The sequence below is a fragment of the Marmota flaviventris genome, chromosome 11 (assembly GCF_047511675.1).
Source record: "Marmota flaviventris isolate mMarFla1 chromosome 11, mMarFla1.hap1, whole genome shotgun sequence".
Classification (NCBI taxonomy): Eukaryota; Metazoa; Chordata; class Mammalia; order Rodentia; family Sciuridae; genus Marmota; species Marmota flaviventris.
In genome coordinates this window covers 486,565-502,612 of record NC_092508.1, presented here as the reverse complement: position 1 = coordinate 502,612, position 16,048 = coordinate 486,565, and the positions used below count along the sequence as shown (strand labels likewise).

The following is a 16,048-nucleotide window of genomic DNA, read 5'->3' as shown; positions in this document are numbered from 1 at the left end:
AGGGGAAGGGAGCCATTTCAGACATGCATGTTTTCAAGAATTTAAGGACTCTTTTAAGGACACTGCTAGAGGAGAGCATGGGGTCTGAGGAAATAGACCCCTTGGGAGAGACAGGAGGGAAGGCCCGGGCCGCGCCAGGCTGGGAGGGTGCCCCCAGAGTCAGGACAACCATGAGTGGTCTCTCACGTACCCTTTGTTGCGAAATGCCAGCCTCGAGAAGGATGTGTGAGCTGGCTCAGTGACGGGTGTGTGTGACGTGAAATAAAGAGAACCAAAGGGAAATCCTAAAGTCAAATGCAAACTCACGTGCTCAGTAATCCAGGAGTTTGGTGCAGTGGCTCACCAAATATCAGGAGGCGAGGCAGGAGGATTGCAAGTTCAAGGCCAGCCTGGGCAACTCAGTGAGGCCCTGTGTCAAAGTTAAAGAAAGAGCTGGGAAAGAGCCTTTGCCTAGCACGTGTAAGGCCCCGAACCCTATCCCTAGCACCAACAGACAGACAAGCTGGACCCAAGCATGGTGGGTGGCCTGAGTCCCAGCTGCTCGGGACGGGAGCAGGAAGACTGTTGGAGCCCAGAAGTTTAAGGCCAGGGCAGCAAGGGAAACCCTGTCTCAGAGTGATAACAACAACAGCTGAACTTAAAATTCACCAAAAATGGGGGTGGTGGGAGGGTGGCGGGGGTAGTGGTGGTGACCCCACTCCAGGAGGCAGGTCTCGGCATGGGAGACGCGCTTGTGCACTTGAAGGTGCCTGTGGTGCCGGTGCGTCCGGGAGAAGCGATGCTTCTCCAGAGGGCGATGCTGGGCTGGCGCAGGCAGGGTGGGGACGGAGGCCCTCAGACACGGTGCTTTTTTAAGTTGACCCAAAGGGAGAGTGGAGAGCCAGCAGCAGCTGGAAGGCTCCTGCACCATCCCGCCCCCAGGCAGTGGCTTTCAAGCGTTGCCCAGAGTGCGTGAGTGTGGACAGGGCCGGGGCAGGGGGGTGTTTGAATTCTTGATGTGTGGGTTTTACTTTGCTTTGCTTTGAGGACACTGTTAGGAGAGGAGCTTTGGAAGGGAGCGTGGTCAGGACCCCACAGTGTGTGCTGGGAGAGGAACCTAGGTTCTGCTCCACTGCTCGTTCGGGCAGCCTTTGAAGCACTAAATGCTTCAGTCTCCATTTAAACCTTAAATCTTGACTTTGAGGACATCTCTTAACCCAAGAATTGCATTGTAATTGATAGAATTCACATACCACGAAATTTGTGTTAGAGTATGCAGATCCCTTTGATTTTAGACTATTTGCATAGTGTGTGACATCAACACACCTCATTCCAGAATATGTTCGCCATCTGAAGAACAGAGCCCCGGAGCCAGGTGCAGGGCCACACACCTGTGATCCTACCTGGGAGGTGAGGCACGGTGGCCAGTTTGAGGCCTGTCTCATAACAGGAAGGGTTGGGAGTGCAGCTCAGTGGAGAGTGCTCACCCGGCGTGTGCGTGTGTGGGGGGGGGGCCCGGCTCCACCCCAGCAGTGGAGGAAAGAACAGGAGAGGGCTGGGGCGGGGCTCAGTGGTGGAGCACTCGCCTCCCCTCCCACATGGGAGCACTGCCTTCCATCCTCAGCACCACATGAAAAAATAAATAAATAAATAAAGGTATTGCATTTATCTGTAACTAAAAAAAAAAAATGTATTTTTTAAAAAGTAGAGGAGAGCCCCACCCTGCTGCAGTGCTCCCCCAGCCCCCGGCCTGCGGGGCGCCCTCTGGGCCTGTCCTGGGCTCTCCGCATGGTGCACTCTTGCAGAGCGTGCCCTGTCCTTGGCCTTCAGCTGTCTGTCGTGCTGGGTGCCGTTCCTCTTTGCAGCTGAGGGTGAAGGTGTTGCTGTCTCTGAAGGGTCCACTCCTCTCATCCCACCGCCTTCCCCCATAGGTGCAGGAAGGCTAACTGGTGTCAGTGTAGAAACTGGAGTGTGGGCAAAGTGTCCTTGTTGGCTTTTATTAGATCTTGCTTTGGGACCTTTCAAGTTCATTGAAAAGCTTGACAGTGGCACAGAGAGCTCTGGCTAGATAAGTACTTTCTGGACAGATTCTTTGAGACTCAGTAAATGTCTACCCCACGTATGCTCCTGGTGGCCTTGGGCTGGCTCTGGTGTCACGGGGACATGTGCCACTGTCCTCACACCACCCTGCAGGCTCACTCTGCTCTGGCTGTTGCTGCCTCGCACTCCGGAGCCGTCTGGAAGCTGCACACGTGTACACCTGCTCACACGTCTGAGGATAAGGACACCAGGCGTCCCCTTTGCTCCTGTTCCACTTCAGGCCTGGCCCTTCAGGCTTTCCTCAGCTCAGCCAAGAAGCCCGAGCACCCTGTCCCCTGTCGTGTTAGCACTGATTGGTAAAATTGTCATGAAGCCTCATCCAGGAAGTCACAGAAGAGTCAGTGTGTGTGCGCAGTTGTTCCCGAGGCCACGGAGGGTGTCAGACGGCCACTGTGCTGCAGGGGTTGTCCTGAGCCATCTCTGCTGCGTGAGGAGGAGAGTCTGCTGGGTGACAGCCACTGCACCTGTCTGTCTGTTTCAGGGAACCACCAAAATCAACACCTTCAACTGGTCCAAGGTCCGTAAACTGAGCTTTAAGAGGAAACGGTTTCTTATCAAACTCCACCCGGAGGTCCATGTAAGTATTTTGAGCACTTTTTAAATTATGAAAACATTATCCTATTAGAATATTGAAAGATTTTTTTAAAAAATACCTTGTAGATCCTTGCAGTGCCTTGCACACAGCATTGAAGGACAGGTGGGGCCTAGAGACACAAGGCCATCTGTCCCACAGGCCACACACACCCCCGGTTCCACCTGGGGCTTCAGACTCACCGCCCAAGTAGGCCTGAGAATGCACATGTCCAGGGCACCACTGCCTCATTCTGCAGGTGGCAAAGCCGAAGTCCACGTTGTCCAGAGTGAGCCAAAGGCTCCAGGGAAGCAGAGGACCTAGGGTCTCACTAAGTTGCTAAGGCTGGCCTTGACTTGCGGTCCTCCTCCCTCAGCCTCCCGAATCACTGGGATGACAGGCATGTGCCACCGTGCCTGGCTTCAGAGTAAGAACTTCTGTCCAGAGGAATCAAAGGGCAGCCCTGGTCTTGTCACATGCCTTTAAATCAGCAGCTGACCTCTGACTAGCTCTGACTGAAGAACCCTTGATGATCAGGAGATAAGTACTCCTTTCCTTAGAGTTCAGTCAATAAAGGAACGATTCCATCTGAATTTAAAATGGAAAGAGCAAATATCTGTGCAGTCTGATAGGTGAGAAAACCGCACTGCTCAGAGTTGTCCAGATTGTCACGTTCCCGTGGTACTGAGGAAACTGGGGACAGAAGCAGACCAGCTGCACCCTCTGGGCTGGAGCCGGTTGCCCGCCAGGCCAGCTGAGGCACACTCTGGACCAGTCAGAAGAAGAGAGCCATGGCCAGCAGGGCCTTGGGCTGAGTGGACATCCGCTGCGACGGAGCCTGAGGCCGATGGACTGTCGGGTGCTTGCGTAGCTCTCTAGCTGGGTGGTGCACGCCTGTCATCCCAGCTACTCAGGAAGCTAGGCAGGAGGACCCCAAGGTCAAGGCCAGCCTGCACAACTTAGCAAGGCCCTGTCTCTCAAAGTAAATGGGAGAAGGGCTGGGGGTGCAGTGCGGGGTGGGGCACTGCCCTGCATGTGTGAGGCCCTGGGTTCCATCCCCAGCACTGGAAAACAGAACGCAAATAAAAGGCTATTTTTTCTTGTGAGTACACACCTGTTTCTTGCAGTTATTCTGAGAAGGTAGAGAAAGAAGATAATTACTTGCTCATGTTACCAAAACAACTGATTGGAATAGCCTGATGTTTCAAGGCCCAGAGCCGTGTTGGTATCTGTACTTGGCAAAGTTACGTCTACATCCCTCAGCACCTTGATTTTTAAGACGAAATAGAGGAGTTATTATGGTGCTTATGGACAGTAATTGTGTTCAGGCCTGGAATTTGGTTTCTGGGAATATATCCTAAAGAACAGTTGTGAAGGAGAATGCAGTGGTTTCCCTATGAGACCCTGGCGTGGGGCGCCCCCGCGGTTCGGGTTTGGATGTGTGTTGTGCCTCAGGATGGGGGCAGGTGAGGTGCAGGGCTCTCTTCCTCAGTGTCCACAGGGAAGATACGCACTACGGCTTTCTCCACTGGACAAAGCCAACGAAACTAGAAGCCCTTATATTCAATTTTTAGGGGAAAAAAAAAACTTCCTAATTTTTAATTTTGAAACTGCCTGATGTGTGATCTGCTTCCTGAATTTACCTTCTCTTGTCCAGTACCTTGTCGTCAGGTTTGCTACTTGAACTGCTGTGTTTTGTTCCCAGGGACCCTACCAGGACACATTAGAATTCTTGTTGGGGAGCAGAGATGAGTGTAAGAACTTCTGGAAGATCTGTGTGGAGTACCACACCTTTTTTAGACTTCTTGACCAGCCCAAGCCAAAGGCAAAAGCTGTCTTCTTCAGCCGGGGCTCCTCCTTCCGATACAGGTAGGGCTGCCCCTGGGCTGCAGGGCTGGCCGGCCCCTGGTAGAGAGGGAGGTGGGCTGGGCAGACAGAACGGGCAGTGAGTAGCCACACGCAGGAGGTTCTCGTGAGAGATGGTAACTGGATGGAGCTTATCAGCATAGTGGGTCGGGGCGCCGCTCGGGGGCAGAGCGCTTGCCTAGCGCGTGCAAGGCCTGGGTGCATCCCCAGCACCACATATGAGAAGAAAACAGGCGTGACAGAAACGTTGCCTAGAAGACCTGCACGCTTACTATGAAGTATGACTTCAAGACGTGCACACGCCTGTCCTCGAGCAAGGACAGAGGCCTGTGCGTCACTGCTGGCTCTTTCTTGAGAACCTGAGCCTTTGTTCACAGTGGGAGAACTCAGAAGCAGCTGGCAGAATACGTCCGAGACGGTGGGGTGAGGAGAACGCCATATGAAAGGTGAGCCCTGTGGTCTCCAGGAGGTAAAGTCTGTGCTTTTAAAGTTAACATGTCAGGGGCTGAGGCTGGGGCTCAGTGGTAGAGCGCTTGCCTCGCACCTGCGGGGCACTGGGCTCAGTCCTCAGCACCACAAAAAAAATAAATAAAGGTATTGTGTACATCTGCAACTAAAAAAAATATTTTTTAAATTAATAATTTTAATATTTATCTGAATAAAAGGCATTTCAAATTTACCAATTTTTTTTTCCCCAACTGGGGATTGAACCCAGGGGTGCTTAAGCACTCAGCCACATCCCCAGCCCTTTTTTATATTTTATTTAGAGACAGGGTCTCACTGAGTTCCTTAGGGCCTCACTAAGTTGCTGAGACTGGCTTTGAACTTGGGATCCTCCTGCCTCAGACTCCTGAGCTGCTGGGATGACGGGCTGGGTTGACAGGCATGCGCACTGCAACCAGCTACAAATAGGTTTTTTGATGCTTGATTCCTGTTTCAGTTTCTGTAAAAAGGCAGCTTTGTAGTCCCTACAGCTGTCATACCCGTGTACGTGCATGTGTGTATATAGAGAGGTGCTACGTGTGCTTCCTCGTGTGCAGAGCTGAGCCGACGTGGAGTGGTTTACACAGCGCAGTGACTCACGATCTGAAACCCGTGGGAGAGGCCTCGTGATCCCACCTCCTGGGGATTCTGTTTTTGCTTTGATTCTCCTTCCTTGAATCCTGCCCATTCCTTGTTAAGTGCCAGTCTGAGCTTCATGCCCCACTGAGCTGTTCTTGCCTTCTTTCTCTCTGTGCGGGGGATTGGACCAGGTCTTGATGCCCTCCTCACGCCTGGCAGGTGCTCTCCGCTGAGCTGCTGCTCTGTGGGAGCTGCCCTGCTGCGGGAGCAGGCCTGGGAGGGGAGGCTACTCACTGCCCGTTCTGTTTGCAGATGGCACAGCAAGACCCAGGCATCCCTCCGTGCTCTGACTGCAGACCTGCCAAAACAGGTTAGTCCTCCCTGGCCGAAACCTTGGGGCACTGCCTCTACCCTCTGGAAAACCACCTGCGTAGCCAGAAGCTCAGCTCGTCACAGTGGTCGGCCCTGCAGCTCCAGCCCTGGGACTCTTCAGCCAGGGGTGCTGGGCGAAGCCCAGGCCCCGCCTGGAGCTCTGCCACTCAGTGTCCTTCCCACTGGGACCCTGCACAGCCCTTGGTGGCTTCCCAGCCCAGGTTCAGTTGTCGTGCAGGCATGCACAGACACCTCCCAGAAGGATGTGGCTGGGACGTCCCAAGGAGCAGCAGCTGCTGCTCCATCCCCTGCTTGAGGACGGTGTGATGGTGTGTCTGAGTGTTGATTTCTACATGCATGAGGGACTGCACGTGGAGCCCTGCTCCTTCCAGGGGGTCCTGAGTGTGCCTGCCCGAGCTGCCCAGGCTGTGCTTCCTGCCCTGTCGCCCGCTGGCCTGTGGCTGACTCTGAGCGGGGTTGTCGGCAGCTGCGTGTGCACCTGTATCTTGAGGCTCTGCTCAAACGCTTTTCCACATCCATGCCTCTGCTCTTCCAGGTGTCTCCCTCTGGAAACTCCTGTTACATCAGTTGGATTTAAAAAGGAATGTTTTTAATTGTTACTTTATAAAGTTTGAATTTAATTTCAAAGTGTGAACAGTCTAAAATGACATTCAAGCTTTGAGTTCTCTTACATTATATTCTAAGAACCAAGAGAATATTGAATGTGGTTGAATGATTAAGAGGAGGGAAGGATGAGCCAGGTGCGGCCCACACCTGTCATCCCAGCAGTTCAGGAGGCTGAGGCAGGAGGATCGCAAGTCCAAAGCCAGCCTCAGTGATTTATTAAGGTCTAAGCACTTGGCCATTTAACCACCAAGCCACATCCCAGGCCTTTTATTTAGAGACAGGCTCTGGGATGTGGCTCAGTGGTCAAGCTCCCCCTGAGTTCAATCCAAACTAAAAAAAAAAAAAAAAAAAAGAAAGGTGGTATGATAGACACTGAGAGACAGACTGATCTCATGGACATGCCCTGCTCCGTGTCTAGAAGGTGAAATGCTGGGCCTTCTGCCATGGAGTCACTTGTGCTCCGTGTCACAGCACAGGCACACTGTGTGCTCTTCATGTCCTCTAGAGGACATGTGCGTGTATGGCCACAAAAGCAGATTGATCAGGGCAGCTCACAGGAGCATAGCTGGAGAGGCTCACGCTGGCCTCTGCAGGCTGGAGAGCCACAGGGGCCAGGGATGTGGAGTCCAGGCCTGAAGGCCTAGAGGCTCCCTGGAAAAGGACTAGTGAGAGGGCAGCTGGAGCCCAGGACCCAGGGCAGAGCAGCAGCAGTGGCTCGAACCCCTGGGCCCACTCTTCCTGCCTGTTGGACAGTGCTGCCCACATTCAGGGGAGGTGCAAGGCCTCCAGGGAAGCACCCTCCTGGACACAGGGACACTCCTGTGCTGCACGTCCCGAGTGCCCCCGGTGTGGCTGCACCCTCCCAGCCTGGCACACACTGCATGGTCCCCCTCCTGACTGACCGCTCTCCTTCTAGCCTCCCACGCTGGGGTGTGCCTGCACTGGAGTGAGGGTTTTCCCCAAGCACAGTTGCAGCTCAGGGTGGAGAGCTGAGTGACATGAGAAGAGGAAGCAGCATGCCAGGGACAGCATGGCCCTCCCTTCATTGCCCTGTGGCCATCCTCACCCTGCTCATGGGCCACTCCCCACTTGTGCGGGAGCCATGGCTTCGGGATGCCCAGGTCCCTCTGCCCTGGTGGGGGCAGGATGCCTTCCTGGCAGGGGCCCTCAGCCTTGTGATGTGTGGGTGGACTGAGGGGCAGTCCCCCTCCTGGACTGGTGTCACACTGTGCCAGTGGCACTGCTGGCCGAGTGGCACCATGAGCTGTGAGCACCAGACCCTTGTGCTGGCAGCCTCAGGTGATGAGGGTCCCCACGCCACAGAGGGGTACTCACTGCGTGACATAGATGTCACATGTCACGAGAGACAAAGGGGGATTATGAGGGATCATGAGCAGGTGATCGTGAGTCTGCATCACCAATGCTCTGTGCTAAGCGGCAGGTGTGACCGGTCGCCCTTTCCATAGAACCGTGAGAAGTGCATGGATATCCCAAGCAGGGCCCAGTTGGCTTTGCCGCTTCTAATTGTGACTTGTAATTTCATGTGCTCCTTTTTGTTTTCTCGATTTTGATCTGCAGAGCATCTCATTGACCGAGGGCTTGAGGACTTCTGCCTCCCTGTCTCCAGCAAATGTCTCCTTGGGTCCATTCCCCTCCTCCCCGGGGTCCCCTCCTGGCCTGCCCAGCTTCGAGGACAGCAGCAGCCCCCTTATAGACCCCCCAGCTCCCGACGCCAAACGTTCAGCCTCCGAGCGGAGCCGCAGAGCAGCAGCTGGAGGCCCCGGCCTGCCCTCAGCCCCCCCGCCCGGGCCCCCCGAGCCCCAGCTGGTTCCAGGTGTGGGGCTCTGTCGTGTGGTGGGCGGCCATGGCTCTGTCTGCCCTGTGGGGTGGAGTCTCAGTGCCGTGGACCCAGGTGCAGGGAGGGCCAGGGCCGGGCTCAGAGTCACCGGTGGCGATGGTAGTGCTGGGGGTGCCTTTCCCACAGGCTCACTCCTGTCCTTGGGGGAGGACCCGTGTGGCCAGCAGTGCCGTGGGGCAGGCCCTGTGTTCCCATTGACAAACGCGCAGCTGCAGGTGTCTGAGGAGTTCATAGACGACGACCCCGCAGACATCTCTTTCTTTGCTGGAGGCTCTGAGGCCTTTTCTTTCCCGCCTAGCTCTGTAGTCCCTCAGGAGCCCCAGGTCTCTGCCCAGCCCCCTGCACCTGTGTCCTTCCAGCACCTACAGTCTGCTGGGTCCAGCCCAAACAGCCTCTCTGCCGAGGCAGTAGATGCGAGCGTGGAAGACAGTTTGGAGTTTGGAGAAGGGAGTGATCTCAGTGGCACTTCCGATGCTGCAGAGCTGCTGGGAGTGCAGGTGCGTGCCTGCCTCCCACAGAGCCGGGGGCGCCCCGCGGAGACCAGCTCCCTCAGCGACATGCCACTCCATGGTGTGCTGTCCTTGCACACGGCCAGCTCGGCCAGCCAGTCCGAGGCCAGCTCCATGGTTAACTTCCCAGCCTGCTCAGTCCGCTCCGAGTCCAGCTCGGCCTTCCAGTTCTCTGACATCATCGACCAGTTAGAGCAGCTCAGCTACCCGCCCACAGCGGCCGAGGACTCCAGCAGCACAGACTCGAGCTCGTGGGACTCTGAAGCAGAGGCCCCCCTGGACATGAGCCTCTTTTTCAGCAACCCTTTTGCACAGACCCGTGGGGAGAGAGTCCCTTTTGAGGTGCAGGACAACTTGAAGAGCCTGACTGCAGGAGAGCAGATAGATAGAAACCCACCTGGGCCTCTGTAGACCCCTGCACAGGGAGGCCCGGCTCCCCCACCCACCATGTGGTAGGGCTCAGGATCCCTGGGTTCAGACACAGGAGTGGTGGACTGATGTTAGATGTCCCGTTTGGGGTTTTCCCCCTAATTCCTGATTTGTTGTACTCTTACATGTCGGAGACGCACAGCTTCCCCCTCCCCCCAGTAGTGATCTATGCACCCAGTTTAAAAAGACAAGCGCGTGGTTCAGCCTCCGTGGCTTTGGGGTCTTGGGTTTTGAGTGCTCTTGGCTCAAGTCAAAGCTGGTGCTACACCCTTGAAGGTCACGCAGTTCTGATTCATGATGGCCCTTGGTGGACTGTGGTACCCCTGTTAATGCTGCCGGACCCCGACCTTGAAAAAGGTGGGTGGAGACCACAGCCTCCCACATGCCAGGGGTGTCCTGGAGACTGTCCCAGTGCCAAGACTTGAGACCAGACAGTGCTATGGTTGGATAGAGGCCTGCAGGAACACTGGTTTAGAATGTCCTCTTGTGTTTGTCTTCTTTTTGGGGGGGGGGGTGGAGACAGAGGACATGGCTGCAGCAAGCAGAAGCCGTGAGACCTGAGGGTCATAGTGCAGGTGTGCTGGGAGGCACGCTCTGGACCAGAGGGACAGGCTCAGGTGGGCCTGCTCGGGGGACGCTTGTCTAGCACACATGAGGCCCTGGCTTCCATCCCCAGCACCAAACTCAGATAAGAGGAAGAGATGCAGGGACACCCCCGACATGTGGGGCTTGGCCTCACTCTTCCTCAGGGGCGGTGTCCCCACAACAGCAGCCACAGTGTCCCAGGCAATGGGCTCAGCGGCCCTGCGGGCTGCTGGAGGGCACCCCAGTGCACACCACTGTGAAGGCCAGGGCTGGTGCATCCCTCAGTGGGCACCAGAGAACCCACTGCCGTGCACCCCATCGCCAGCCCTGCATGGGCAGCGTTGAGGAGGTCCAGTCCACCGCTGGGGTGCTGCATCTTGGGGTTTTGTTAGCAGTGGGTATCCTTTCTGATCCTACCTAAGTTTCTGATTTTTCCGCAAATGTTCCATGGAAACTTGGGACGATCATGTTCCACGTGTGGGAGCCCCTAGTCCTCTGCCCGGGTGGTCGACTGTTTTTGCAGAGACACATTTCTGGCATCTGCAGGCTGTCGGGTGTCTTGACTGAGTCGGTCTTGCTGTCCTAGGCCATGCTGGACAGGCCCTAGCAAGGAGCAGCTTCCTCGGACATGGCCTGGCCGTCAGCTTTACCCGTCCACTTGGCTGGAGCTTGCAGTGAGGGGCTCTGGCTTACTCTGCCCCCTTGGGTTCAGCTGTCTTGGTGACACTCTGAGGCTGGGTGTGGCTTCCCATGTGGACGACTACAGGTCTGCAGCCAGGCACTACTTAGAACAAGAGTGTTGAGGACAACTGCTTTTTTCCCAGTGTGTGGCTCCAAAAATGGACCCTGAGTGTGTGCAGTAGGGAAGAATTCACACGTACGGCATTCGGAGTTCCTCCTAAACCTCAGTGCTCACAGGAGGCTGCTGGCCACCTCTCCTCTTGGTCAGTTGCCTGACAGATGTGCCCCTTGGTGCTGACGGGACACAGGTTGTCTTTCCCTTCTCCCTGTGGAGCCTGCCCTGGTGGCTGCAGCAGGTCAGATGTGGTGGGTGTGGGCCAGCCCTGCCACCAGGCCCGTGGCTGCCCTGTGCGGGAAGCAGGGGCACCGCAAGGCCAGCCCTCTCCAGGGAGCTCTCAGCTGCACTGCAGGCCTCCTGGGAAGTAGGCTCACTGTTGGGTTTGTCTTCTGTTAAGGAGCCGGTTTTCTGGAGATAGTTTCTTAGTTAGGAAGTTTTCAAAATACACAAAAAAGCAGGAGGTGGCTCGTAGCACTGCTGACTCTCGGCCGCGCTTCCCTCCCTTCTCGGTGTCGTCCCTGTCGCACTTTAGAGAAGACCCTTGTCTGGGAGTGTAGCTCAGTGGTGGAGCGCCTGCCTGGCATGCACCCGTCTGAATCCCCAGGGCAGGAAAAAAAGAAGAAGAAGAAGTAGTAGGAAGAGGAGACAGTCCCTGGCGTGCTGAGGACCTTCCTTAGGATTCCTGCGTGCGACTCTGAAAGAGGACAGTTGCCTGCATGACCACACACAGCATCTGCACCTAAAATGCCTGTTAGCCGTTAACTGGTTCTGATCAGTATCCAAACAGGATCTGCTCGCTGCAGCTGGCTGTTAGGTTCCCGGTGCCTTGTGGGAGAAGCCAGTGGTTCTTCTGTGGTCTGCAGCCTGGACCAGCCCCCTGGTGGCTGGACAGGGCACTGTGCCGACCAGGACCGTTCCCCAGTGCCCGGGCCCTGTGTGCACAGCACTGGTGGGTGCGGCTCTCAGAAGAGTCCTGAACAGTGTGCGTTGGCAGTATCTGAGATGCTGAGCCTACTGCAGCTTTTCCTGCAGAGGGCAGCCCTGTGTGCCTTGCTGGGTGGCCTTCCGAGCTCCCGCCACGCCCTCCCACAGAACCCAGGACAGAACCCCCGTGGCACACATTGCTCTGGCAGCATGGCTGTGCTCCCTTGAACACTCAGGTGGGCCTGTGGCCTGGAGTCGTGCCCGGCCGGCTCGATGCGCACAGGGGGAAGTACCTTCCTCTTGGCAGTTCCCGGCCATGGGCTTCTCTGGGCACATTCAGAGCCTCAAAGTGGGATAGCTGTCAGGTCCCACCTGCAGCCACAGAGGCACCTGCCAAGGGCTGTTCTGGCATTTCCCAGGAGGCCCGGGGCAGGCACTGTCACAGCCGGAGCATCTATGCAGAAAGGCATGATCCTCGGGTCCCCGTCAGCAGGCATGCCTCCCTGCCTGCGAGTCCTCCCCCCACGGTACACTTTGCTTCCGGTGGAAAGTCCGTGTTGTCAGTCACCGAGTCTTCGTATCTGCGTCTCCGAAGTCCAGATGCTCCGTGTGAGTCAACTTACTTTCCAGTCCAACAGCAGTGACCTGTCGACGCGACCAGCTGCGCTGGAAACCTGCCGTGGTATGTGCTGTGTGGCCTCACGTCACAGGTACTGGTGTGTGCCCTCTTAGGTCACAGAGGAACTCTCTTAGGGTTAGGGCCGGGGTCCCCTGCTCCAGCCAACACCGTGCTGTCCAGAGTGCTCACACGGGGTGGCACCCAGGGGAACTCCGTGCAGAGCCTCTAGCCTGCTGCTGTGGCCCCACTCCCTCCTGGGCCAGGGCCACTCCTGCACTGCCACTGTACCTGTACTCTGCTGTCCAACGTGACTGCTCACTGCTCTGCAGCCCCAAGGGCGGCCCTGAGGCCCCCTGTGTGCTGTGGTCCCAACCATGTGGGGACAGGGCCCTCAAATGCCTCTCCATGTGCCTCTGATGCTGACATGCAGTGTCTGCCCCGCTCGTGGGACATTAGAAATGAGACCCACCACAGGACAGTCACTTCACAGAACCACCAGTGTCCTTGAGGACATGGGCTCGGAGCTGGCTTTTGCTTTTGGGGCCATAATCTCCTCTGCTATGCCCTCACTGTGGCACTGGCCTGGGCTGCGGGCATGGAAGACGCCACCCGCCCTCCCTGCAGGGTCCCCCAGGCCCCTCCTCTGGCTCCCGAGCCTTCACATTCCCCTTGGAGACGAGAGGAAGGAGTCAGAATCCCTGTGTGCACTTGAATCGTTCACTCTTTAAAGAGAACTTCTGTTGTCTGGTTTGTGGTACTTATAAAATTTCTTTTCCGTTGACATTGCCATTTATAAATTTATAGATATGTACTAATTAAGAACTTAAAATTGTTCATTCAATAAAATAAGGAAATATTTACTACGGATTTTAAAATGGGCTTTTTAGCTTCCTCTCCGCTAATCAGAATTTTGATCTGTATGAGTTACAGATCTTCCATGTTAAGTTAGGATTAAAACAGCTGCGAGTTTCCACCACCTGACGATGTCTCCTTCCACCCTGGGCTGCAGAGCACCGAGTGGCACCCTGGCTGCTCCGCTGCATCTTGGCACTCTCTCACTGCCTGCTGCTCTTGCCCGCCTTGGGCTTGGCCCATGTGAAGGGGTGGGCACAGGAAGCTGTGGTCTGCTGAGCCCCCACCCCACACTCCAGGTCCATGAGCACCCCAGAGGCACACGTCCTGCACAGAGTGTGCTGACCCCCATGAGGCCCAGGCGGCTAGCGGGAACCTGCCCCTGAGGGCAGCCCTGGGGTTCTCGGCAAGCTCCGCTGCCCCCAGGGAGCTGTCCTCCCTCGCCTCCTGCTCATGCCCTGGGTGCACAGGGACACCCTGCCTTCCTCCTCCGCAGCCGTGGCAGCAGACCCCTGGGGACAGGCTTCTGGCCTTTCCCTTTGGTGCTCACACCATGGCTCTAGCTGCTTGCGCCACACATCTGAGCAGTGGTGGCTGCCCCTGGGGGCTCGAGGCACATGGCACCCAATGGCAGCATGGTCAGTGAGCACCCATGACTGGGACGGGAGGCACACAGCCCACCTGGAGCCTCAGGTCTGTATTCTGCATCTCGTGGGAAGAGGGCCAGGGGACAGCTCGCACAAGGGTAGAGCTCATGGTCGGGGCAAACTCCAGACCCCACAGCCTGCAGAGGAGGGGACAGGTCAGGAGCTCAGGCCCCTGCCACGTGGGTCTGCTCCCTGCTAACTTGCCCAGTGCCTGCCGCTCCCGGTCAGGAGAGTGACCCTGAAAAGTGAGTCCCCTAGAAGGACATCCCTGGATAGATCTTGATTCAAGAAAGTGCTTCAAAGCCATCCCAACTCAGCCTCCCTCGCAGCACGACAGCAAATGGTGACGGGCGGGCCCTGCCTCGCAGCCATGGGTTCTGAGGCACATCTTCCTGGTGAGCACCATCCACACTCCTCGTCCCTTTCTGGTCACAGGGCACTTCTCAGAGTCTTAGGAGGAGGCCCTCAGTGTGGCTTTTCACTTCATTTCATTCCGTTTTGTTTGCGGAGCTGGGGGTGGAACCAGGGCCGGGTGCAGGGCGCTGCCACGGAGCTCCACCCAGCCCCCCCCCCCAGGCAGTTTTATTAGGGCAAAAATACTAAAGCCCTGGAGCCCCTCCTGGGCACAGGAGCCCACAGCCCTAGCTGCAGTGGGCCTGCCCAGCGCCCGACTGTGCTCCGGGTTGGTATGCCTGGCTCCATTTCTTGTTCTTGGTTTCCTTCCTTTTGTACCAGATCCCTTTATTTGAAAGAACAGTATAAAATAAGAATGTGAGTGAGTATTTTGGCTCCACTATAGAAAAGGTGAGCTGGCCCCGGGGCTCACTCCCTGCCTCCTGGCCAGGGCCTGCACCCTGTGGCTGGAGCTGAGCCAGGCCTTGCTTCTCTAGGGAGGCTCTGCTGGGCGGGTCTGGGGCACCCATCCTGCCCAGGTGGGTTGCACGGTGGTGCTGCCCCTTCGGGTAGTGTCCCAGGCGGCCCTCGGGCTGCTTGGCACAGTGCCAGCAGGGGCTGACAGGCACTTCTCTGCTGGTGCAGTGCACACTGTATGGCCTCGACCTGCGGACGTGGGGGAGGATTCGGACGCCCCTTGGTTAGCTGAGTTCTCTCTCCCGGGCTACGCCCTTGCAGTCCATGCAGTGAGATGGGGGTGGGACGGGAGACGGGGAGGGCAGAGCTTGGGTGCACCTGGCCTTTGAAGGTGGCCCCAGTCCTGATGGCGATTCTGGCAAGCTGCAGGGGAATGCGGTCACCCTGCAGGGCAGCTGAGGGAGCAGGGCGAAGGCCGTGGGGCGGCCAGGGGCACTATGAAGGGTGGCGTGGGTGTAGAACACCCTGAAAGCAGCAACTGAAGGTTCTTGAAGAATGTGTTGCTGTCTTCATGAGGAAAGAGCCTTGTTTATGTAGAACAGAATGGGGAGGAGCAGCCAAGGTGTTCACGGGAGCCCCTGCCGTGAGCAGCTGGCCCCTCTGGAGCCCACCTCCGCTGGCTACAGACAGCTCTGGGAAGAGGCACCAGGTGCAGCTCCTCCCACCATCTGTTGACGGGGTCTGGCAGAGGTGATGGGAAGCCGGATGGATCTCACCTTCACAGTTGACCCAGATTCTGAGTACAGCCCAAGAGGGAAGCCAAAGTGCCCCTCTGCTGACTCTCAGGACCTGCGCACCAGGCCTTCCTCTCCTGGGATCAGCTGGCTCTGTTCAAGATGACGTTTCTGTTGCTTGCACCACCCACTCTGATTAACCTTCAACTTGACCTTGAATTTTGCCAAATAGGAGCTGATTCTTCCTCCACTAGCGGCACATACTTTCAAGGATTGCTTGGTAGAGAATTTTAAAGGAGAGTGTACAGTTGTGGGTCGAGAGCAGATCCCGGGTGCCGCCCTCCGGGCTTTGGACCCCTTCCCCCCTCGCGTCTCCAGTTAGATGACAACGTCCTCAAGGAGGAGTGCTTCAGGACTCTCTGGTGAACGCTGAGAGAGCGTCAGAAAACACAGCCAGAGTGCTCCTTGCTGACGATCAGAAGGAGTTATCAGTCGCAAGTGTCCTCTGAAGACTGTCACACCTTGCCACCCGCAGCGTGGCCCTCAGGGAGCGCCCAGCAGGAAGGGGCAGAGCTCAGCAGGCCCCCACTGCTGTCCACGTGACCTCTCAACTGTGGGTGACGAGCACTCGCTCTTGGCAGTCCTCCTGCCTCTCAGAGCTCGGATGGGGAGCTGCTCTTACAAATGCCTGGCGTCGGCTCTCCC

At 56.7% G+C, this 16,048-nt stretch overlaps 1 protein-coding gene across 23 annotated transcripts in view; it reads left to right on the top strand.

The window, feature by feature from the left end:
• Farp2 (FERM, ARH/RhoGEF and pleckstrin domain protein 2) overlaps positions 1–16,048 on the top strand; it is a 92,147-nt gene that overhangs the window by 56,230 nt on the left and 19,869 nt on the right. For all 23 annotated transcript variants that reach the window (XR_011709197.1, XR_011709199.1, XR_011709196.1 and 20 more), the window contains 5 exons: positions 2,561–2,656; positions 4,356–4,519; positions 4,894–4,962; positions 5,891–5,948; positions 8,156–8,411. Coding sequence is in view for 18 of the 23 variants with exons in the window: in XM_071619457.1 (XP_071475558.1) it covers positions 2,561–2,656; positions 4,356–4,519; positions 4,894–4,962; positions 5,891–5,948; positions 8,156–8,411 (643 nt within the window). In the remaining 5 variants the exon portion in view is untranslated. The remainder of the gene's footprint in view (positions 1–2,560; positions 2,657–4,355; positions 4,520–4,893; positions 4,963–5,890; positions 5,949–8,155; positions 8,412–16,048) is intronic.